General features: G+C 37.2%; 2 protein-coding genes across 4 annotated transcripts; one reads left to right on the top strand and one right to left on the bottom strand.

Annotated features, from left to right (window-relative positions):
• Positions 1-1,161: 1,161 nt before the first annotated feature.
• On the bottom strand, positions 1,162-7,583 carry LOC130717321 (autophagy-related protein 18h). Of its 3 annotated transcripts, none has more exons than XM_057567517.1 (9): positions 7,148-7,583; positions 5,767-6,210; positions 5,040-5,480; positions 4,524-4,769; positions 3,447-4,241; positions 3,175-3,350; positions 2,381-2,511; positions 1,843-2,172; positions 1,162-1,632 (listed from the first exon to the last, which is right to left on the bottom strand). In XM_057567517.1, the coding sequence occupies exons 1-9, from the start codon at positions 7,310-7,312 to the stop codon at positions 1,628-1,630; spliced, it is 2,733 nt and encodes a 910-aa protein (XP_057423500.1). In that variant the 5' UTR covers positions 7,313-7,583; the 3' UTR covers positions 1,162-1,627. The 3 variants fall into 3 exon arrangements, with proteins under 3 accessions (XP_057423500.1, XP_057423502.1, XP_057423501.1); XM_057567519.1 differs by having other exon boundaries at positions 1,843-2,157; positions 7,148-7,582; XM_057567518.1 differs by having other exon boundaries at positions 1,843-2,160; positions 7,148-7,582.
• A 4,979-nt stretch (positions 7,584-12,562) lies between these two features.
• LOC130719760 (metacaspase-1-like) lies at positions 12,563-13,701 on the top strand. Its single transcript, XM_057570368.1, has 2 exons — positions 12,563-13,037; positions 13,130-13,701. The coding sequence occupies exons 1-2, from the start codon at positions 12,563-12,565 to the stop codon at positions 13,699-13,701; spliced, it is 1,047 nt and encodes a 348-aa protein (XP_057426351.1).
• The last annotated feature ends 11,346 nt before the right edge of the window (positions 13,702-25,047 follow it).

A 25,047-nucleotide genomic window follows, 5' to 3' on the forward strand; every position in this document is an offset into this window, starting at 1 on the left:
CTGTGGTAGTGACCGGAGCAGCGAAACCAAACTTAGCCGAATTTTTATCTACCAAAGAAAAAAACAGTTTTAGAAAACCAGGAATTGAAATTATTAAATTAAAATTAAACAATTATTATATAAAAAAATCAATAGTTATCTTTCTTTGTAGACGTAAGACAAAAAACATAAATTAAATAATAATAGTTAGTTAATTATTTATGTCATTTCATTCTATATTTAACATAATCTATCCGTGTTAATAAGTACTACTATAAGAAGACAATGCTTTCATTTTAATGTCAAAATGCTAAATTACTTTATCAGGTAAATGCCATGCTTATCATTGTAGTTATTAGCAAAATGGGAACTAGAAAGACAAGAAGCATTCGCTTGTTCTCTATGATAAATAATGATGATCATTTGAATGTTGCAAAAATGAACAAATAAAAATGATTTCGTTTACGAAGGAAAAAATCTGTCGGCTGGATGAAAATTCACCAATTATAGAAAAGAGGCATTATCTGTTGTAATAACTAATAATATCATCTTTTATTCAAAAAAAAAAAACTAATAATATCATCTTTGTTTGATAAGTTAAGTTAAGATAATTTAATACATGGGTGTTTATAAAAGTATTCATGGATACTGCACTTTCTCTTACATTTCATTCTCACTCATTTTCTTTCTATCTCTTTCTTATGTTCCTCTCATGTTGTCTATCATATTCATAGCTCTCATTTCTCCCTCCCTCCTCTTCTTATATCTCACTTCTGCAAGTGTACATGTGTTTCAAGTATTAATCAAATATCATTCAATATGTCTATAATAACTTTTGTTTTTTCCGTTTGATAAATAATTCAAGTTAGATTCATTCATGCACATGATACATCTGTTTCAATGTACTGCCTCCGCATTGTGATGAGGTACGAACAAAACAAAACAAAACAAGTACAAAGTGGCAGCTAGTTCATTTTATCCTATAATCAATAACTCCAGTGTGTTGGTGGCACCACACAATGCAAACGATGGTGAATCATTAGAGGTTGAGATTCATGAGAACTTGAAAGGGACCACCCTTGATGAAATGACACATCGAATAATTTATTAGTTTTTTTAATAATTTATACTGCGTAAACTAAAATTAAATAATATTGATTTTAAATTGTACAAATGAATTCCTTGAATCCAACAAAAGAGCATCATGGAAATTATGAATAATCCTGCATGAATGAGTACAAAAGAGAGCAGAGTAAATAACGAACGAGAGCTATTTTGTAATCATGGTTTCTTTCCTTTTTCCTTTCTGCTACCCCTCACCCCTTTTTCTCTCTATGGTTTGTTCCATTTCCCTCCAAGCTATGAACATGATAAAACAATAATAACATATAAAGAACCCACCCAGTACTGCCCACACAAATAATCTGCAGTAATGAATTCCAATATACATAATTTACAAGAAAGTTAGGTGAGAACAATCATTGGACCCGGAAGGAATATTGTGAGTGAAGAACATTAAATTCCTTGAAACAATGGTCAGTAGTAGCATTCAGCTTGAAGATCACCTGCGTTTGTTAATTAATTCCTTTACACCACCAATTTACAACAATTCGAAGAAAGGGAAGAAAGCATGAAACACAAGCATTCATCAACCTGCAACACAAACATTTCGTAGTTTTAAGGAAAATATGAACAAAATATGCAATATGATGACTGATAATAGAGAAACCATTCTCAATGCCTTCTATTTTTTTCATACACATTGAAATGCTATATACACATTCATACATGCACACACGCTAAACAACTATAGCTATGCTGAATCTCAATTAAATCAAAAGGTTAACTGTTTCAGATTCGTACCTTCCTCAGAGAAGGCAAATACACCACCGAGCATATCATCATTATCACCATCTTCATCAGATTTCTCCCTGCCACAGGGACTGCTACAATCCACATCAGTAGCAATTTCTGTTGATTCGTGACAGTCAACTGATGCTTTACAATAACCCTCTTGAAAAAATTGCCCATACTCTGGCGAGTCCTGTATTGACTCCTCACAAGTATCATTCATATTCACATCACAACCACTAAAATTTGAATTGAAGCTGTCACTGGCTTTTTCATGTTCTGATGATTTAACATCTCTAGTTACACCATCAGAAAAAGTTGAGACACCTGCTGAAACATCACCTGTGTTAACAATTTCCAGGCTTAAGAGAGGTGATGTACTGATGTCAACACAACTACCTCTCTGTTATTGCATTTAAACTCATTACTAGACACGTTAATTGAATAAGGAAGATATGTCGACAAGCTGTAGAAAATAGTTATGATCAAAGGGCTACATAGGTTACTCAAAAATATAATTGAACATTTCACACTGAATTGCATATCTTACCAGCATCTATTTTTTTAGCAAAGCCACATGCCGTCAACTTTGAATGGGAAATAGCAGCAACTTGTGAAACCTTCTCTTCAGTTCCATGTGAATCAGAGGAGGAGCTAGAGCATCTTCCCATAACAATACCTCTGAGAAAAATTGTAGAACTTGTTAGAATATGAATGAACAGTTGTGCAGAAGTTAAATTCCTATTACAAAAAAAAAGACAATCAAGCAACCCTCCAAATTTAGACAAATGAGAAGTAAAACAATACTCCCTGAAAAATCAGTCAATATCAACAGGGAGTAAACAGAAACAATGTAAGTCCAAAACCATCCATACCTTGACTGTATACATAAAACATGTAAATCCAAGATAGCAATGCACAGGAAAAATAATAAAATAAAAATAGTTCCTATACACTAATAGGATACCTCAAACTCCCATTACTTCCTAATTATATTATTTTAACTAAAAAAAAGCATTTCCCTCTAGATTCTAGAACATAGATAAGATTGCGTCCTTAATAACATAACAATAAGCTATAGCAACAAAAGAAAGAGTGTAAACTGGAGACTTATATCTCAACTAGAAATCGCAAGGACAAAATAAATGTAGAGAAGTTAAGGCCATGTGCAAATTGTAACCTAAAAATTAATCCTTGACTACTATGAAAGATGTGGTTCAAATATATTCATCACTATAAAACATTTGGAAGCCTAATGTTTAAATTGAACGTGTGCCCCATACCTAAAATGGAATTGCTCCAGTTGATAACTATTACAAGACTTCGCTAGCAAGTGATTATTACCTGTCACCCCAGGAAGTCTGAATTCTATGGAAATGATCAAAGACAGGCAACAAATTCTTCTGTTTTATTTCAACCTCATTAATGGGAATATTCTCTATTTCTATCTCTCCATTGGTACGAGGTTCACATAAATTCAGGTCCCCAGCTTCCAAAGGATTCATCACAAAGAAAGACACCTAAAAATTAAGGGGAAAATATTTTAATTCAAAGAAGATAATAATGTTGAGAAAGGTGGCAAGCAGGATTGTTCAGCACAGAAACCAAATGAATACCTCAGACTTCTGCCAAATTGGTATCCTCCCAGAGTTTATGTGCACCTCTGCATTCGAGAAGTGACATTGCTTATTAAGTTTAACAGAATTATTGCTCCCATTACTATTATCTTCATAATCTGAACTACCCAAGTTCATATCTGCAGCTTCCAGTCCACCAAGAGTATTCCCTGACAAATTTATCTCTCTTTCTGGCCAATCATATCTCCTACAGACATCCCACCATTGAACAGGTTCAACCTTCATTCGTAAATCTTCTTCTTGCATCTGTGCTGAATGAACTGGGGCTGTTCTTGAAGCAGTTTCAGTTGGCTCTGCCACCAATGATGGCAGTAGTTTATATTGAATTAAATGACCAGAAGGGGTATAAACCAATAAGTGTTCCAAAGCATGGGTGTTTTGGTATCCATTGTGTGAATGATGAGGAATGGAACTATGAAAGACAGCGGAAACAGCACCAGATGGAACTGTGACTTTCCCCGCTGCAGAAGATGCAGCATTACTAACTGTATTGAGCCATCCGGCATTAATATTTTTTATTCTGCTAACCACAGAAAGAGCAACAGGAGGTGGGGGTGCCAGGCAAAGCTGCTGCTGGTTTGCTGAGAAATGCGGAGTGAACCACCATGGTAGAGGAAAAACTGGCAAAACAACAGGCCCTTCTGTGTCTTGATTGTGTATCTTAAGAACTGTCTCACCACCAAAAGGCGCAAGGACAAAAATATGACAAGTTCCCTTGGAGGAAATGATGGCGACCCACTGACTGTAATAGCTAAAACAAATATCTTGTATTACCTGTATAATGCACATAGCGGAGTAAGAACTTTCAGAAGTATATAGCATTTGGATTTAATTTTGATCTTCTGTTATTTACACTATCATCCAAACATATATTGCCAAATCAGCAAAGAAGTTTGACCATCAAAACCACAAACTAGGAAGATTAAACTCTTCTAATGATGGGTCAAGATATGATTAGATGATATTGTAAAATGCTTTATACTATAATACTAACAGTTGACCAAATTTAAGCTCTAAACATAAAAGGCCATAAATAAACTGAGAATAGAAGCATACAGCAGATGTCATGCCACGGTGGAGCTTGTAAAGGTGCACATGAGAACAGCTCCAATCACTGCTATGAGAACCTGATCCATTCCTTGAGCGGGAAGGCATCATTCGAAATATATTAATGTTGTTGCCATGAATTGAGGCGGTAACTAGAAGTGTCCCACTTGGGTCAAAACATAGGGCAGATATTGGACTAGTATGGGCCTTAAATTGTGCAACAACAGCTCTAGAAACAAAATCCTTGACAACAACCTGCAATAGAGCAGTAACAGTAGTCAACAAGTAAGTCGCATAGAATGATTACTTTCGAGTTTCCACTGATGCAAACTATTAACTAATAACTACCTTAGTTAGAATATCCTTCTTCTATGGCTAAGCTCAACCAATAGATGGATCTCAAGTAAATTGTAATACAGATGCCAATATTACTTTAAGAAAGAAAGTATATGGTCAGCAGTCTAAAACATTGCGAAAGACAATCAGACTACAATATCCTAAGTTGTCACCAAATAGAATACTCACCACCCCAGCTATATCTGTTTCTGTAGAATTTGATGCAAATCGACTAACTTTCCAACTTGAATTTGATGATACAGGAGAACTGGAGCCATCGGGTATAAGATCTTGATAGTATTTAGACAATGTTTTGTACCCCATATCACCAAGGTTGATCAGCCCAGCAGCCAAGTGCTTGCTAGATTCCATGGCATATCGGGCTACCAGGTTTCCGCTGCTCGGCGATGTTGATGGGCTGACAGCAGAAGGAGTGAGACTCTGGGGACTTAAGCGACCTGTGTTTGACAACAATGGGTTGTTGGACGCATAAGCTAACCACCGAGACCCTACAGCCATAGGACCGTAGCCAATATTAACCCCAACCATTCCTTGGCCAACCAACTGAGGCACTGGATAAGTGAGAACACTGAACTTATTCTCAAGAGTAAGAGCATCAAAACAGTATATCTGTCAGAAAAATAAAAATGAAAGAAAAGGAATTAGCCACCTATAAGCTATGTCAATAACAAACTAAGTTGCTTGACATTACAATATAAGAAATATATAAGTGATCGAATAGGTAACACGATTAACTATCAGTATCAAGCAACCTTCTTATATGTCAAAGGAAATTGATAAAACATACCCATTATCAACCAAAAACATAAACCCATTTTTCTCAAAAAGATAACATGTATATTTTTAATATATGTGCTAAAAGCTAATTGAAAAAGTAGCTGACTCAAAAACTTACTTGAGTAGCAAGACCAACAGCCACTATTTGAGGACTGCATCTAACCATGTATACAGTCGAACGGAATCTCAAAGCATGAACATAAGTATGGGACCTTAGTGAGTAGAATCTAACAGTTGTAGCTGAGCTAACAATATTTTCGGCTGGAGCTTCATTATGCCCATCTCTAAACTTTTGCATTGTACCGGGAATCTTTGATTTATCACATGCAACAACTAATAGTAAAGGATGTGATGCTCTAAATCCTTCGAAATTTTCTGACTTCGCAGGGACAGGCTGTATCTGTAAAAATGAAACTGGATCATCACGTTTTGAGACAAGTTCCCTGATATTAGAAGCATCTTCCACATCCAGAACTTGAAAGCCATTGGAATAACCGAGCAAGAGGACGTGTTTGAAAGAGGACAGACCAAGCTCTACCCTGTCAAAGCAAGCCCAAAGCACCTGCATGAAAAATATATATATGGGAATTATTCCGAGTCCTTGGTTCATAAATAATCAGAGTACAACTGAAAGCAATTATTATATTTAGGGTACTATCCTCCAGCCCTATAAGAGAAAAACTAATCTCCCAGGGTACTATCAGGCGCCAAAGGCACCCCTCCCAACCAGTGTTTTTAACACATGAATCTAGGTATCGAACTCAAAACCATATGTTTTCCAAAAGAAATTTTTGATCAAAATACAAGCCTATTGCTATAATTTGGGGAAGTAAATTATTTGATTGCAGCACACCACAATCAATGCTTCTTAATATGGCCTGTAAGTAATATTTCATTCTACATTCCAGCTTTATCGTGTCCACAATTATAAGTCATAGTCGCATTTATCAAGCTACTCCATAATCATCAAACAAACCAATCTCACATTAATTTTGGTAAGTTATGATTAAAAAATATCAAACTAACTTCTTTTTTATGGGGGGTGTTAAATAAAAACATTACTGTTGAACAGGACAGTCCATGCCTCTATACTTTGCCCATATAAAACAGAACAGAAGAGACATTCTATCTATGCTTCTTCCCCCTCCTTACAAAACAGAACAATAATAAAAAGGAATTAAGAAAACCATTGAATGACATACAGACAAAAATACAGACATACATAATCATGTGGATTATGTCCTTAACTTCTCTCAACAATCCAGAATAAATTTCATTTACATGTTCAATGCAAACATAAGAAATAACAATAAACAAAATTAACACAGTATCTCAGCAATCAGAACAGCGTTTCTATTAAAAGCAAGCATTAGCAACTTCTCAGGGAACTAAATTTTCATCACAGAAGAATCATCAAAGCATATTTGACTTCTCATTTCTGAAGAGCATTCACAAATTCCAATGATAAAAAGCCCACAACCAAAAACCCCAAATGCTACCTGGTCTTTGCGGTCTTCAGCGTCGCCGTTGATGGAAGCAGCGACGGAGGCGCCGGCGGAACGGACGCCGGACGAGGCAGTCTTAATGCAAGACGAAATGAACTTGAAGGAAGAAGGAACGAATCCATTGGTCTTGCAACCGTTGTCCTTTCCCTGGTTCTTCATAGTAATCAGAGACGCGATGATGATTTTCCACTGGCCACCGGTGAGTCACCGGGAATTCCGTCCCCGCCGACGAGAGTCGCGGAACGCAGCCGATCGTGTATAGCATAAGATTCAGAGGCGTCGGTTTTGCCGTGTACGGCGGCGGAGAGCTCCGGCGTTCGGTTTTAGTTGGTGGTTGAGGAGATTTGACCTTAACGGAGACGGTTGCTTCTTCTTCTTCTTCTTCTCTCTGTCAGATTTTTGAGTTTTGACACTATGCTTGTGCTTGGTGCTAATCACAAAAGATAATTTTCTCTAATGTCACTTAGGTCCCATGACATTTTCAATAATGACTTCCACGTCCTTTTTAAATATTTTTATACTTCCACTTTGCTTCAAATTACCATTAACCCCTTGCGTCCCTCTATTTCTTATCTTCACGTTCATCTCATCATGAATATCTTATCTTATAATGTTATTAAAATTGTACCGAAACTATACGTTATATTCATTCAATTATGAACTAGACATTTAGATTTTAGACCCATGATTAGCCGGGTTCAATGTATAGATCATTTATGGAATGGGATCACGTCTATTAAGTTATTGATCAAGTCATCAAGAGCCACCTAAATAAATGATAATCAAACCGGTTTCAAGGGTAAGTTTTGATTAATATGTTATGAGGGGATAAGTCTTATGTTTACCGGCTACGAAGATATTTTGATGCAACAAAAAAATACATATAATGACAGTAGACAAGAATGAACGACTTGATCAATGGTTGTTGAACTTCGATGATTGGACTTAACAAAGGGTATGTTGGTTCCTAGATTTGAGCTAATCTAGTGAGGTTTGCCACTCTTTTGATAGGGTGACATAGTCTATTGTGTATTTTTAAGCTATAAGTTGTTATTAATATGTTATGAGAGGATTTGTTTACGTTTACCAGCTATGGAGATACTTTGATGTAACAAAAAAAATACATATAATGATAGTAGATAAGGATGAGCGACTTGATCAATGGTTGTTGAACTTGGACTTAACAGAGGGTATGTTAGTTCTTAGATTTGAGCTTATTTAGTAATTGAGCGATGTGATATTGTATTTTATTTATAAGGTTTGCCACTCTTTTGATAGGATGATATAGTCTATCGTGTACCTTTGGGGGAAATGTGTCCTTAGGCGACATGTTGTATTGTAAACACTTGTTAGAAGCCACGATCCCAACTCATGGTCACTAGCAAACACATTGTGAGAGGTAGTTACAACTTACAAGATAGCTTGTTAGAGTCTCTGTTGTATATGGGAAGATGTTAATTAAAGGAAGATTCTATGATCACTCGAATACATATATGGACTAATAAGGTCTAGCACAACTGGTAAATAATTAAATTTGTTAAGCATTTAGTTTAATGTTCGATCTCTACGTGGTGTTTATGGATAAAAATTTATTAGGAGAGACATACTTATTTAATGTGATCTCGAAGAATTAATCTCATAACTACCAGTTGTGAGGACATCTTGGGAAAAAGATGGATAAGAGTAATATTAAGTGTTGGTATATTGGATGTGATTAGGGTTAGGTGAATAATTTTTATGGTTAGAAGCGAATGGATAATTGTGGGGGTAAGTTGGACAATAGACGTGGTTGGCACGTGGGTGTCATGTGGTATTATGGTACAAAAGAAGGGGCATAATCGAATTATGAGTAAGTTTAGGGGAAGAATTCTAGTACGCTTGTCAAGGAAGGAAGGAAGGAAAAACTTGTTTGAGGAATAATAGAAAAAGAGTTGAGAGAGAAGAGAAGAGATGGCATATTATTTGATTATAAACGACAAGCAACGGGAATATCTTAATCTAGATGCCGAAACCCAAAAGAAAACAATTTTCTGTTGCTCTTCTAACTCCAACCTGTACTTGTTTGCCAAGAAAATTATCACAAATCATTGAGTCGTAAATGTAGGCGGAGTTAGAGTATATGCAACTCTCACGTTAACACCTTTTTCTATTTCAATTGGGCTTTACTTTGAAAATATTCTACACATGATTGAATACGGTGAAGGCGAAGGGAAGACCTCAAATACACCTTAATTAAACGTCTCTTATTGCTAAATAATTACAAGGTGCCTAAGGCTGAGTTTTAAATTGCGGTTTCGGTCGTGGATGCAGTTTGGCTGCTGTGATAGCCGGTGTTGCGATACCATTACAGCGTGAATAAAAAAAAATCATATAATGTAAAAAAAACAATTATAACTATTGCATATCTTTTATGTATAAAATAGTATATAATTTTTTAATTTTTTATCATCTCAATATGTGTTTTTTTTTTTTGAAATCATCTCAATATGTGTTTGTAGGATGCGAATATGCTAAGTGGATTTTAGTCCATGTAAAATATTGTTTTGTTTTTAATAATTTCTCAGGTTTTACATCAAACGGGCTCCCCCTCTTCCTGGTTTCCGCCTCTAGCGCGGTGGGTTAAGCTGAACGTCGATGGTAGTTGCATCCCTTCCTCTTCCCTGTGCACGACTGGTGGAGTTGTGAGGGATCATTCTGGTGCTTGGGTGTTCGTTTTCATGGCTAAGGTTGGTCATGGCGATCCTCTTCTTGCTGAGCTATCCGCAATTCATCAAGGGCTCTCGTTGTGTTGGCATAAAGGCTTTCACAAGGTCCTGTGTGAATCTGATTGTGGGCAAGCCATCTCTACTTTCCAGAATAAAAGGGGTAGGGGCTCTGCCAATTTACTCCTCTGAGATAGCTGCTTCCTTACAGCTCCTTCATTTGGATTGGGAGGTTTCCCTAGTCTTGGTCCAGCGTTTCTGCAATTCAGTCGCGGACAAGCTCGCCAAGTTGGCCCATGGTTCCCACCACCCCTTTGCCTGCTTCGACTTTCCTCCCCCTGCAGTCTTAGCCACTAACAGGGATTAGTTAGTTTGGTTCCCACATTAGTTAGTTTGTGCATTTCCCTGCAGTTAAGTCAGCATAAAATTAGGAGCCTACTAAGTGCACAAAAGTCTGCTTTTCCGAGATGTCATTCTACATCATCTCTTTTTTTCTTATAATAATTTTCACTTTAGGGTTGTTAATGGTGTGATAGTTTTAAGCTCGAAGGGTTGTTGTTTACAGCGTATCAATTACTTATTTTACTAGATTTTCTTTGTTTTGCTGATTGTGTTTTTCAATTCTATATTTGGTACTAGGTAGCCAACTGTGCGATGCACGGACCAACTTTTCTACATTTTATTTTTCCAATATATCTCACACCCATGAGACTAATTTATCATCAACCGCGCATTGAAGGAGAGAATTTCGCATCCTCTCTTGTGTTGCTATCAGCTGCTAAATTCTCATGCGTCCTATAGCTGCATAGCCTGTTAATCAAGCATGCATATCGTCATTAAAAAAAAAAACAGTAGCAGTATTTGTATCAGAACCCCCATAACAAAAGACTACAACTTATGTTTTTCTCTATGCTATTTTTCATCTCCCATTTGCTCTAACTCTTAATTGCCTCTAGAATAACAAAATTGAACATATTTATGCTTTGTGAACATGCTCTAATATTGATAGGAAGTGAAGAGGAAAACAAAAAGAAAGAAAAAAGTAAACTAAGAAAAAATTCCCTTGGTACACCAGCAAGGAAATATTATGTCTTGTCCTACTTCAACCAGATTTTAGATGTGTTCATAAACTAAGCTACTTCAAAGAAGAGTAAAGAAAGTACCATAAACTATGTCTATATTCCTAGTTAAATTAAGCCACACTACCCAATGAAAAAAATGATGATGCACTGATGATGTAAAGTTCTTTTACATCGTCAACCAATCAGTACAATTAAGTTTAATAGAAATCATTCTAAACTTTGAATAAATAGTTATTCCGTTATCAGAATTTCACATCGCAGTATACATTTCAGGAAATACCAATGTAGCACATTTATAATCAAACCAGTCAACCATTCCTCAAATAGAAAATTCGGGATCATTATAACATTATCATTAAACTTAACCGATTAGTTGAAATGATTATGAATGACACTTGAGCTTCTGCCTCAACATATACTGGCTTTAAAATCATGAAAAGATTTCACAACCACCCAAAACGTGCTGGGATCCTCTCAAGTGTAAAAAAACTTGAGAGTGTCAAATTTTACCATCTCACCATTAACTTTTGTTAGATAATAAATAAACAGAAGGCATCCAAACCAGGTGCCTTTGTCGGATGCATCATGAATAAAGAACTCTCAACCTCCTCTCTCGTGAAAGGTGCATTCAAAATATATAGCCAGGTGACCCTGAGTTATCATACCCGCCACCAAGGATGTGACTTCCTCAATCCACGTCGGCCCCGAGCTAGAGAACAAAGTCCCAAAATAGCACGTTAGGACTCTACCAATATGAACATCATCAACCCACGTCTTACCATCATCATCTTTGATCTCCTCAATCAGATTGCGTTTGAGCTCCGATGCTTTTTGATGGAAGAACCTAATGTTACGATGCCCATGTTGAAGCCATGTGGCCTTTGACCGTTGACTCCACACAATTTTCTCCTGCTCTAGCAAAGAGTCCAATTCGGCTTCTGCCCTTTGAATATGTCCTCCCACTTGAGATGTTTGATCCTTCAGAATTGCAGCAAAACCCTTGTCTCCTCGACCTTTTTAGGAATACTACCATACTTTTCCTTCTCCCAACTCTCCAAGGCTGCACCAACCTCTGCAAGCTTTTGATGCAAACCAGTAGAAGAAGAACTAGACCATGTTTCAGGCACAACCTCCCCACATTCTGAAGACAGACCTCCTCAAACATAAATATATGAGCTCGCCGACAGTGTGTACAACATTTGACCAAAATAGGATTATGATGTACTCGGAATTTGAAAAAAATGATTAACCTTCAGAATCGGCCATAAAGACCCTCCAACTGTCATTCACCAAAGCATAGTCGAGTTGAGTCATCGTATAGGTATAGTGCATTTTAGTTCATGTAATATATCCAATATTTTTAATAAAATTGTAATTATTTTATTTTTGATCCCTATCTATAGCGTTTTCTTTGCTTTTCGGGAACCATCGAAAAATATAAAAATATTAATATTGCCAATAGGTGACTCAACTTGAATTAATGATCATTTAACATTATTTTGACCTATTTAAAAAAAAACATTATCTTTACCTTAAAAAACATTATTTAGAATTTTGTATAATTAAGAATGGGTATATATTAACATTAGGGTTGAATGAAATCGAAAGAGAAGAAGAAAGCAGAGATGGATGAATTGAAGTTGAAGATTGAAGAAAAGATGGATCTGAAGATGTCAAAAAAGAAGAAGGGTGAGATAATATCGAAGACTGAGAGGGATGAATCGAAGAAGAAGAAGGGTTCGATGGATCTGAACATGTCAAAGAAGAAGAAGAAGGCTAAGATGGATTCGAGAAGCAAGAATGCTGTGTTGATTGGATTGAAGCACCCAGACCCGCAGAAGAAGATTGACATCAAAGGGCAGATATTGAGGATGAAAAATTATCTGGTAAAACATGGTGGGTTTTCACAGGTTGACATCACTCTCATGATTCAGGAGGACAACGTTAACGATGACACCAATCCCACTAGTCAGAACATACGAGATAAGCTATACTGGCTGGTTGAGTATGCTTGTCCAGGTGACATCCTCTTCATCCACCTCATTGCCCATGGCTGTTCTCATGGCCTTATTCGTGCCCCTGATGGAAAACATATCTCAGGTAGTAACTATATCACTATCACTTATTTGTTTTGTTCATTTTATTCATTGATTGATTGAATTAATTGAATTGATTATATGCAATGCAAACAGATCATTATTTCAGGGAACTTATATGGACAGCCGTCCAAAAGGGTTGTAATCTCACATTTGTATCTGATTGCCTAACTGAACCGCTTGAGCGTTGTCCTTGTCCTAAAATACCGATAGCTCGCATAAATCGGGAGGAACGATGGAATAAAATTAAAGAGGCCTTGTTTAATCCGAAACTTCTGAAAGAAGCCACATATGTTACTGGCTACTATAAAATGATAGTACCCACTCAATTGTCTTCTGTTGATATCCTCACCCTCAAATTCGACAAAACTGAAACCAGCACCGAGGATTCTTCACCTGTAATTCTGTTTACGCCTTTCCCAAACACTGCCACCCAGCCCTGCAAAGATGAATCTGAATTATTATTCCCCCCACCGGAGGGAATTAACCACACATCATATCCATATGGAGCTTTTACCAATTCCATACTCAATGTACTTGAAGAGACTCATGCTCCACTTACAAACTTGGACCTCGCTCTAAAGGCTATGGACAAACTTAGACGAGAAACACCGCCTGGGCTCTCGTGCCTCCACTGCAACCACGCTTTTGCTTCTTTTGTGTGCTGATCTTATGCTACTGGGAGACAAAGATACAATGTTGCTTGCCAAGCATACCTTATATCTAGATGTACATGACGGGCCAAGCTTGTCTACAATGGATACAATCAGCTATCACTTGGAAGAAGCAAGGTTTCTGGACTGCCTCCTAATTACATGGTAAGCAATAGCAGTAAGAATTGTTAACAGCAAGCTAATATCGTATTTCACTCACTCACGAGTCAATGGACTCATAGCAATAACCAATAACTAGGTGATAGAAAATCAGATATAGATTGTGCCCCAGCAATACAAGTTTGTGCTTTTCCCTGCAACTAGGAGCATACTAAGTGCACAAAATTATGCTTTTCCGGGATGTCATTCTACATCATCTCTTTTCCTTCTTTCTTGTTTTATAATAATTTTTAACTTTAGGATTGTTAATGGTGTGATGGTTTTAAGCTGAATTTGTTGGGAGGATTTTGTGCATGCATTTGTGAGTTTGGACCTAACTTCGTTTCTATTTGTAGCTATTCATTTGAAGCCTTGGTTCATAATCAAATTTGTTGCTCTTCTTCTGTCAAAAAAAAAAAAAAATTTGTTGCTCTTCTAACTCCAACCTGTACTTGTTTGCCAAGAAAATTATCACAAATCATTGAGTCGTAATTGTAGGCGGAATTAGAGTATATGCAACTCTCACGTTAACCCCCTTTTTCTATTTCAATTGGCCTTTACTTTGAAAAAATTCTACACATGATTGAATACGGAGAAGGGAAGACCTCGAATACACCTTAATTAAACGTCTCTTATTTATGGCTAAATAATTACAAGGTGCCTAAGGCTGAGTTTTAAATTGCGGTTTCGGCCGCGAATGCGGTTTGGCTACTGTGATAGCCGGTGTTGCGATACCATTACAGCGTGAATAAAAAAAAGAATCATATAATGTAAAAAAAAAAAACAATTATAACTATTGCATATCTTTTATGTATAAAATAGTATATAATTTTTCAATTTTTTATCATCTCAATATGTGTTTGTAGGATGCGAATATGCTAAGTGGAGTCCATGTAATATATTGTTTTTGTTTTTAATAATATATTGTTTTTGTTTCTGCCTCCAGCGCGGTGGGTTAAGCTGAACGTCGATGGTAGTTGTGTCCCTTTCTCTTCCCTGTGCACGACCGGTGGAGTTGTGAGGGATCATTCTGGTGCTTGGGTGTTCGGTTTCATGGCTAAGGTTGGTCATGGCGATCCTCTTCTTGCTGAGCGATCCGCAATTCATCAAGGGCTCTCGTTGTGTTGGCATAAAGGCTTTCGCGAGGTCCTGTGTGAATTTGATTGTGGGCAAGCCATCTCTACTCTCCAGAATAAAAGGGTAGGGGCTCTGCCAATTTACTCCTCTGAGATAGCTGCTTCCTTGCAGCTCCTTCATTTGGATTGAGAGGTTTCCCTAGTCCTGGTCCAGCGTTTCTGCAATTCAGTCGCGGACAAGCTCGCCAAGTTGGCCGATGGTTCCCACTACCCCTTTGCCTGCTTCGACTCTCCTCCCCCTGCAATCTTAGCCACTAACAGAGGGATTAGTTAGTTTGGTTTTGTTTTGCTTTTTGTTTCTTTTCGTGTTTTGTTTTTGAATTCCTTAACACCAAAAAATAATTGTAATTATTTTATTTTTCATCCCTACATTTTACTATTCGTATGTAAAAAAATAATAGGTTACTGAAATTTAATTTAATTTAATTAATGATTTTAGAATTTTGTATAATTAAAATAAGAATAAGAATTGCTATATAAAAAAGGCTCGACAATACATTAGGGTTGAATAAAAAAAACGGGTGAGCCTTAGATGGATGAATCGAAGCAAGCGATACTTCCCTAATGTTCACGACGACACCAAACTCATCACTCGTCAGAACATACAAGAGGAGCCATTCTGGCTGGTTGAGACTGCTCATCCAAGCGACATCCTGTTCATCCACCCCATTGTCTATGGCTGTTCTAATGGCCTTATTCTTGCCCCTGATGGAGAACATGTCCCAGATTCTTTTTTCAGGGCACTTATTTGGAGCGCGTCCAAATGGGTTGTAATCTCACATTTGTATCTGATTGCCTAACTGAACCTTGTGATGCTTGTCCTTGCCCTAAAATACCCATAATTCCCTTAAGTTATGATGAACACTTGAAGAAGATTCAAGAGCTCAAGTTTGATGCAAAAGTCACATTGGCCGCGGAATATAGGATTTTAACATCCACCAAATTGTCTTCTGTCGATATCCTCAACGATAACGAGGAGATAACTGAAAGCACCACCACCCTTCCATATCTCTCTCTTGTAATTTTGTTCACGCCTTTCCGACATTATCAATACACTCTAAACCAGCCCTGGGAAAATATATCTGAATTATTCTTGCCCCCCCACCAAAGGGAACATCATATGGGGCTTTTACCAATTCCATACTTGATGTAATGGAAGAGACTCGTGGTCGAGTTACAAACTTGGACCTCACTCTAAAGGTTATGGACAAACTTGGAGGAGAAATACCTGGACTCTCTTGCCTCCACCCCAACCACGCTCGTGCTTCTTTTGTGTGCTGATCTTAAGCTGCATGCTGGGAGACAAAGATACATTTAGTTCTTTTATTTTTCACCATAGTTTGCTTCATGTTTATATTTTTACTTTCTTTTGCATCCAACTAACTTAGAAGAAGCAAGGTTTCAGTAAAAATTGTTAACAGCAAGCTAATTTAGTATTTCACTCACTCACAAGTCAATGGACTCATAGCAATAGGTGATAGCAAATCAGATATAGATTGTGCCCCACCAATAAAAGTTTGTGCTTTTCCCTGCAGTTTGTGCTTTTCCGGGATGTCATTCTACATCTTCTTCTTTTTTATAATAATTTTTACTTTAGGATTGTTAATGGTGTGATAGTTTTAACTTTTAAGCTTGAAGGGTTTTTGTTTACAACTTATCAATTACTTATTTTACTGGTTTTTCTTTGTATTGCTGATTGTGTTTTTCAATTCTATGTTTGTTATACTTGGCCTAGTAGTTTTTGCTTTGATAAGTGTTAGTCTTCTTTGTTGTGCTGAATTTGTTGGGTGGATTTTGTGCATACATTTGTGAGTTTGGACCTAACTTAGTTTCTATTTGTAGTTATTCATTTGAAGCCTTGATTCATAATCAAATTTGCTCTTCCAACAAATCAACCGATTTAGCTTTCAAATTTGTTCTTCTCAGGCCTCAACATGACTTCATACAATTATTTAGAAGTAGAACATTTTATCCATAAATTGTAAGCATGAATGTTTTCAAATTTATAAAATAGGTTGGCTGATGATTATGTTTATTAGCAGTTTGATTTGCTGTTTTTATATACGCATGATATCGGCTTCGGGGAAATTTAATTTTCTCCTATTATCGGTACAATTTGTAGTTATTGCTTAACCTATTTCAGTTTTAGGTTGAGAAATATATAATTGCGAATCAAATGGCTTTCTAGAGAATGTATACAGAGCTTCCTAATTTACTATAGTATCAATGGAAAGTTACAATGTGTTTAATCATTTACCATCTATCAAAACCTCATTAATAGTGACAATGAGTTATGACATGCAGCTTTTGTTGCATCTACCATGGGATCTTGTTACTGAGAAATTTTGACAGTCCTTGTGCTTTATCAAAAATCAACTCATTTACTTATGATACATCTACTAAATGTGTAAAGCTGCTTCTTCTATTTACTTTCAAATTTTATTCTTAATAATCATTCCAATACACTTTCTAATCTAAATCAGTAGGCTCGAGCTTCTTGGTTTGTAAATTATTGTTATAAATGTTTCACACCAACTTTGTGTGGTTTGTGCAGTGTAACACGTATGGACTGGAAAAAAATATTGTTATGTGGTCGTGTCTTTCGTTTTACTAGTGCCTTTTTATCTCAGCTTTTCATTTTGGTTTGTTTTGATTAATTTTTTCTTTTATCGTTCGATTAGGGGTTGCATTATGTATATTATCTTATATAAAAACTCATGTTCAAGTGGAGCTCTCTCTCATTCTCCCTTGCCTGCTATCAAGTCTATTTTTTTTGGGATTTAGGTTGTAACTTGACATGTTTAAAAACATATGTCAAAATAAGTGGTCTATCCACAATACAAGACCATTTTAAGGGTGCCCACTAGGGTGGTCATGTTTAAAAAATGGTCCACCCATGGACCAAGGGTGTTTTTAGTAATTTACATATAAAAAAATTAAAACCCTAATCCCTTCTTCTCCTTCCCCATATCTAGATCTTCCCAATCTGCACTTTCTGCATCCTACACCTTCAGCATATACTCCCCAATCCTCAAACCCATATACGGCTACGACCAATCCACTCTCGACACTGTTTCTGTCTTCAAAGACATCGACGCTAACTTCGACGTCCTCTCCGGCCTCCTCTACTCCGCCGTCACACCCTACTCCAACCGCCGTGACTCCAACTTCATCAAATGGACCTCCTCGCTCGCCGGGCCCTGGATTGTTGTCGCCGTCGGCGCCGTTCAGATCCAAATCCAGTACCTCCTCCCCTCTGCCACTCATCCTCCTCCACAACTACTCCAGGCTACGAAATCTGGAAATTTGTTGCATCTTCGATCTGGGTTTTGATGAAATTTGGGTTTTGATGAAATTTGGGTTTTATCTTGCTGGCAATTTGGCATGGATTTAAAATCAAATGTAGTACTGGGTTCATGGGATTAATATAAACAAACGCTCCTTTTAGGTAGAATAAACTGGGTCTATTGAAAATGATAATCATCATATATAATCTTCATCTTGTTGGCAATTTGTATGTCCATTTGAGGATTCAGACTAAGAATGTTCTTGTTGATGTTATTCCTAGTCCATCGGAGGCGGAGGCGGCCGTGCCTGGGTCGGGGCTCGCGGGGAGGAGGCGAGAGTATGGGCTGAGGTGTTGAGGAAAGGTGGTGGAGGACGGTGCCTTCTTCCCCAGCCACCGACAGTACAGTGCTTTCCAGAAGCAAGCAGAGTGAGAGAGAGGCTGGGTGTTGGATTAGGTTGAACATCCATTTACATTTATGCCCTTTTAACTTCCATTCAATCTTGACCGTTAATTCAAGGAATATTCTAAGAATCTTAGATCTAATGGTATTTGATCAATGGTCCACCCATGGACCAAAAAAATAGTTCCCCACCCTAGTGGGAACCCATTTTAAGTTTTAACTACTATTTATTTCTTGCTTCAATGTCCAAACCAAACCCAAAGAATTGTTGTCTAAATGATGGTTTGCTCTACCTCTAAATGGTGGCTCAAGGTACCTTGACTTTATTCATGGCATGGAAGATTATGGCTCCATCTTTCCAGATATATGTATTTTTTCCCTTTTGATATATGATATACGATTTTGAACTACAATTTTGAAGCAGGCTTATGAATCTTTTACGCAATGGTGATCTGTGTACCTTGCCCATTTATCATAATGTTATTCTTATACGAAAATATATATTTGTATGTGTAGTGACTCCGGTGACCGCCTCAGCAAGGTCCTCGCCACGTTGATGAAGACCTCCCTCGTTCTTCTTCTAATTAGCACCTTAGACAATCCTTCCCCAACCTCTATGTCGATGACTTTAATCGCTTCACCTAACCACCACCTAAACCTCCAACGCACCTTCATTCCCCATGCTCACATTATTTCTTCTCTTTCAGGACAACTAGAAGTGGAGAGTTCCTAATATGGAGAGGAAGGTGGGAGGGACCAATTTGACCACCATTTCAACCTATCAGCCTCTGACACGTGCTTAGGAAGTTTCATTTTTTGGGGAAAATACATATTTTCCAGTAGGCTCTCCTAGATGGAAAATTAACTTTCATGTCACTATTGTCGTTAACAGTCGTCTCACTTTTTAACGTTAGAGACTAACTTGAATGATGTTTGCCACATTCAAAGACCACGAGATGTATTTTAAACGTTTAGGGACATACTTAATGGCGGACGAGACATTCAATGACCAACTTGACTATTAACCCCAAATTATTTTACAAAGTACCCTATGTAGATCGTGTTGAAAATTAAGAAAGCTATATCCCACAAAGAATAACATATTCGAGTCATAAATTATTACATTTAGAAAAGGTCAAATATTGACTATGCATGCGTACAATGAACATGTTCCTTTGTAAAAAAAAAACATACAGTGAATGTAGCGGTCATTCTACGGACATGTCACACAAATAAATAATGAAATTCAGAGCCAAGAACAGACAACTCAAATAAAAAAATGTAGACTAATTCATACTCACTAATTGTGTTAAGATGTGACAAAACTAAATCTTCAAGTGAGGTAAGAAGTAAGAACAGTTTCAAGTCCGATGCCCATTCATAGTTTTTGTGTAAGACAAGTGTTATGCTTTGGAGACAATTCTATTTGACCCAGGAACATCCACATCATGGTGGAGCCAACTCTCTCAACAGAGTTTTTTTTTCATTCACAAGATTCGAACCCGAGACCTTACTTAAGGAGAATCAAACATGTACGTACCACTTGAACCAACCACCCGTACGTAAGTTGCGCATTCATAGTTTCATACTATTCTTTCAATTATATTTCTACACTCTAGAATCCACGATATCCCTTCTCTTCATGAGGTGAGCACAATTTTGTTATGTCATGCATTATAAGAAATATATGATTTCAATTGATTGAATTCATTCACATGCCTTAAAAAATAAGTGTTCACATAGTTTCTTCTTATTCTTTCAATCTCCCTCTAATGGTATATCTGATCGTGGGTAATTCTGCAGTCCAAATATGACAATCATTTAAGGGTTAGGCAGTGGCGGAGACAGCTTTATAAAATACTCAGAAACTTATTAGTTTTCCTAAATCTTGGATTCGGCGATACTTCTCATTTTCCAAAGCTAATATCCAAACCCTAAGCTCTCATCTGAGATTGTTATCATTATTTAAAGGGTTCAGAGGTTGTTTAATGTATTATGAATTTTCCTTGTGAAATGGTTTCCATTTAGTTTTGTCTCAAATCTTATGAGTTCAAAAGATCCCATAATCCCAATTAATTCCCAGAGAAGGTATCGATCCACTAATAAATTATTAAGAGCCCGAACCTCCGTTCGTCCCGTCAAACTTTCCCAAAATCTCATGATAAGTTCTGGCATAATTGCCAGTTTATCCTCTCTGACGTACAACAGATATATGTGTAATCTCATAATCAAAGTAACACAATCCAACATTCATGGCACATATATCAACACATCCTAGATTAACCATTTAGCACATAGCATGTAGATCAATATCAACACATCCTAGATTAACCATTTAGCACATAACATATGAATCAATATCAAAGACAATTCCAGCAATAAATGATTATCATTTGTCAGCCGTAGCCTCAGAAAACATTTGTCCCAGTCAAACACAATCAAGTGCATAAACAGTAAATCAAGTCGAATTCGTCGACACCTAAAACATTAGCTAGTATTCAGTGAGTAGCCCTCACCTGTAACTCCTCCAGCGTGTTCCTCAAGCTTTCCTTCACAACTTTCCTCTTCAGCTCCACAGAATTCCCCAAACAAACCTTAGAGCAAAATCACAGAATTCAATCACAATGAGTCAGAAACTCAGCAAACAATAAGTACTAGGGTTACACGAAGCATTATAAACTCCGAAGTACGATAATCTAACGCGTTAAGACAAGTTTTCGAAAAAAGAATTTTCCTCCCCCTATGGAGGTGCTCTCGGCCACACACACTAATTGTGTGCGCCGATTTTTCTTCGATCAAACTTGGTTCCTAGGCTATCATTAGTCGTAACTAAGGCGAATCAAAGCTCGGAAAAATTATCGGATCGAAAATTGTCGCAGGGGTATTTTGGTCAGTGTTTTTAGCTCGGAATTTCAAAATTGGAATTTCGAAAAACAAATTAGATGGGGACGTCACCAACGACGTTTATGACAACTAATCCTACTAGCGCTAAGCTAAGTCAAGAGTTTTCAGTCTAAAGGATGAAACTTTAGCTAAAAATGGGTTTTTCAAGCAGAATTGAAATTCGGCGGCATTTCGGCGACATTCGGCAAAATGTAATCCGCTAAACATGCTCTTGGGCATGCAGGGAATAAGTTTAGACAGAGAAATCGAGTTATTTGGACAGTTTTACAAAAAGCTCAAAACTTTGAGCACAGAAAGACATAGAGAAAAATGACAGAATTGAGGATCAAAAGTGAGAGATAGCATCTATACCTCGATGTCTTCGAGTAGCAACGAACGGTGCAGCGATCGGGCAAGAAACGGCGAAAATATTTTTCCTCCTCCTTCTCCTCCAAGCTCGCGGGTTCAAGGTGCAAGGGTTTGGAAAATTTTGATTTTTTTCAAGCTATTTATAGGTTATGGAAAATGCGGAAAAATGAAAATTTCGCGATTCCGATTTTTCCCGCGTATTCCTCGGTGAATTCTAAGATAGGTTCTGGCGACAGAATTCCATAACTCAAAATAGGTTTCTTGGAATTAAGGCAAACGATCCAAAATCGGTGTGAATCGATTTATCCCGAAAAACTACTTTTTGCAGTTGATGTCGGATGAGAAAACTTCGTTCTGAAGAAAGATTCAAAACATCGACAAAAATGGGTGTACGCGTGTGGAATCTTCGTTTGAAGCTCCGAATAGAAAAAGTCTTCATCGTCGGTTGATTTTAGGGTTCTTGAACTATCAGGGATTTAGTTTCGGCAAACTTCCGAGTATTGGAATTTGACATTCGTACATTCCAGGGTTTCGTATCGAAACGCTTGTTTATAAAAGATTAAGAGAAGTTCTAACATTTCTCTGAAGATTTTTGGAATTAGTTTCCATCGTGTCTTTAAGTGTAAATTAATCGTTTACGATCGCTCTCGTCCTAGATATAAGTGAATACTACTTGCGCTATAGCTTATATCGACTTTAATACTATCTTTAGCCTTTTCCTGAACTTTCTCCTTCATAAATTAATTCCATTCGATAAACTTGTTCAGGTTTTCCTTCACGTTACATCCAAACTAATCGTGAATAGGAATTTTATTCGGTTTATTCTAAGCTTAAAAACTTGGGTCTCACACTCAAGGTACCTTGACTTTTTGATATATGATATACGATTTAGAACTACAATTTTGAAGAAGGCTTATGAATCTACAATTTACGCGTGCCAATGGACAATGTCAATCACAATGACACAGAAGTGATACTCTTTACTAGGGCTGTCCACCGGTCGGGTTCGGTCGGTTTCGGGCCCAAAAAGGTCCACCGACCGAACCCGCATGACATAAAATTGGGCCCGTAACCGACCATGAGATGTGTCGGTTTGGATCGGGTAACGGGCGGGTCGGGTCGGTTCCACCGGATTTTGCAGAGAACAGAAAGATGAAGAACCATTACCAAACAAATTAACCAAGAACAACATAGTCAAGAACAAGTTTTCAATTGCTTTTCTCATGCGAAATAGCATGTTCATTTCATCTTGCGATATCAGAATCGATTGAGGCAAAATGAAGATGAACAAGCTATTACGGACCAGAGAAGCATGGAGGAAGAAGGCAAGAAGCCATGCAGATGCAGTGGTGGAGTGAGTGGCTAGGGTGGTGGCGGCACAGAGTATGGCGACGCAGGGAGGGGTGGTGGCGGCGGATCTAACCCGGTTAAAACCGGTTTTTTTAATTGTAAGACCCGATAACCGACTCGGCCTGCCCAAAAAGCCTTTTTTTGGCCACGGGCCGGTCGGGACAAAAAATGTTGGACAGGCCTACTCTTTACTTTATCCTGATAAAACGAACAAACAAGAAGTATAAGATTCACAGATGGTCTTGTTGTCAGGGTTCTCACATTCTACATGTCATGTTCATTTTCTGAAATGTATACGTCATTCCTAACCGGAGTCTGTTTAAGAAGATTAAATCTAGTGTCAAAAACTTTCAGAGGAAGCGGAATAAAAAGCTAAAGGTGGAGTTGAAGAAGGAGGAGAGGAAGAAACAAAGGCATAAGAGAATTTTGGGGGAGGAGTACAAGAACAAAAAGTTCAAGAGGTCAGAGGAACAAAATATCATGATGCAGCTCGCAACCATTGATTTTGTTCGTACCATGCTCGCTGGTTAAATATTATTAGGTTTCTTTTGAACTTTATATTATGTAGGTTTCATTATCACATAGACATAATGTTAATAGTGGTTTTCATATTTAATACACTCTATTTTTCTGGGATATCAAGTAAGGTTTCATCAATTAAACTATTTTCTAGCAACACCAATGGTTGGAGGTTGAGGACCACAAAACTTAGGTTAGGAACATTAAGGCATGAGATTGTCTGTAGCTTAGGTGAAAGATATTAAGTCACAAAAATCTCAATCAACCTCTTCCTTATAGAGATGTGGTTTTGTCCAATAACACAATTGGGTGACATTATGACCCTAAAGAATGACAACTAGATATAGGGTCACCCTAGTCCTCAATGTTGTTCTATCGAAGGGATAATCCGCAATTTACGCGTGCCAATGGACAATGAAATCACAATGACACAGAAGTAATACTCTTTACTTTATCCCGATAAAAGAACAAGCAATGAGTATAATATTCACAGATGATATTGTTTTCAGGGTTCTCACGTTCTACAAGACAAGGTTCATTTTCTAGAATGTATACGTCATTTCCAACCCGAGTCTGTTCAACAAGTATGATTATCACGTTCTACATGACAAAGTCTAATGATTTAGCTTTCAAATTCGTTCTTCTCAGGCCTCAGCATGACTTCATACAATTGATTTAGAAGTATAACATTTTATCCATAAATCGTAAGCATGGATGTTTTCAAATTTATAAAATAGGTTGGGTGATGATAATGTTTATTAGCAGTTTGATTTGCTGTTTTTATATACGCATGATATCGGTTTCCGCGAAAATTAATTTTCTCTTATTATCTGTACAATTTGTGGTTATTGCTTAATCTATTTCAGTTTTACGTTGAGATATATAGAGTTGTGAATCAAATGACCAAGCCAATTCAAGAGAATGCATACAAAGCTTCTTAATTTACTATAGTACTTAGGAGAAGAGGTTACTTTCAGTTTCAACGGAAAGTTGCAATTTTTTTCATCACTTACCATCTATCAAAACCTCATTAATAGTGACAATGAGATATGACATGCAACTTTTGCTGCATCTATCATTGGATAGTGTTACTGAGAAATTTTGAGAGTCCTTGTGCTTTATCAGAAATCAACTCATTTACTTATGATACATCTGCTAAATGAGTAAAGTTGCTTCTCCTATTTACCTTCGAATTTTATTGTTAATAATCATTCCAATACACTTTCTAATCTAAATTAGTAGGCTCGAGCTTCTTG

Source organism: Lotus japonicus, chromosome 5, assembly GCF_012489685.1.
Source record: "Lotus japonicus ecotype B-129 chromosome 5, LjGifu_v1.2".
Taxonomy (NCBI): domain Eukaryota; kingdom Viridiplantae; phylum Streptophyta; class Magnoliopsida; order Fabales; family Fabaceae; genus Lotus; species Lotus japonicus.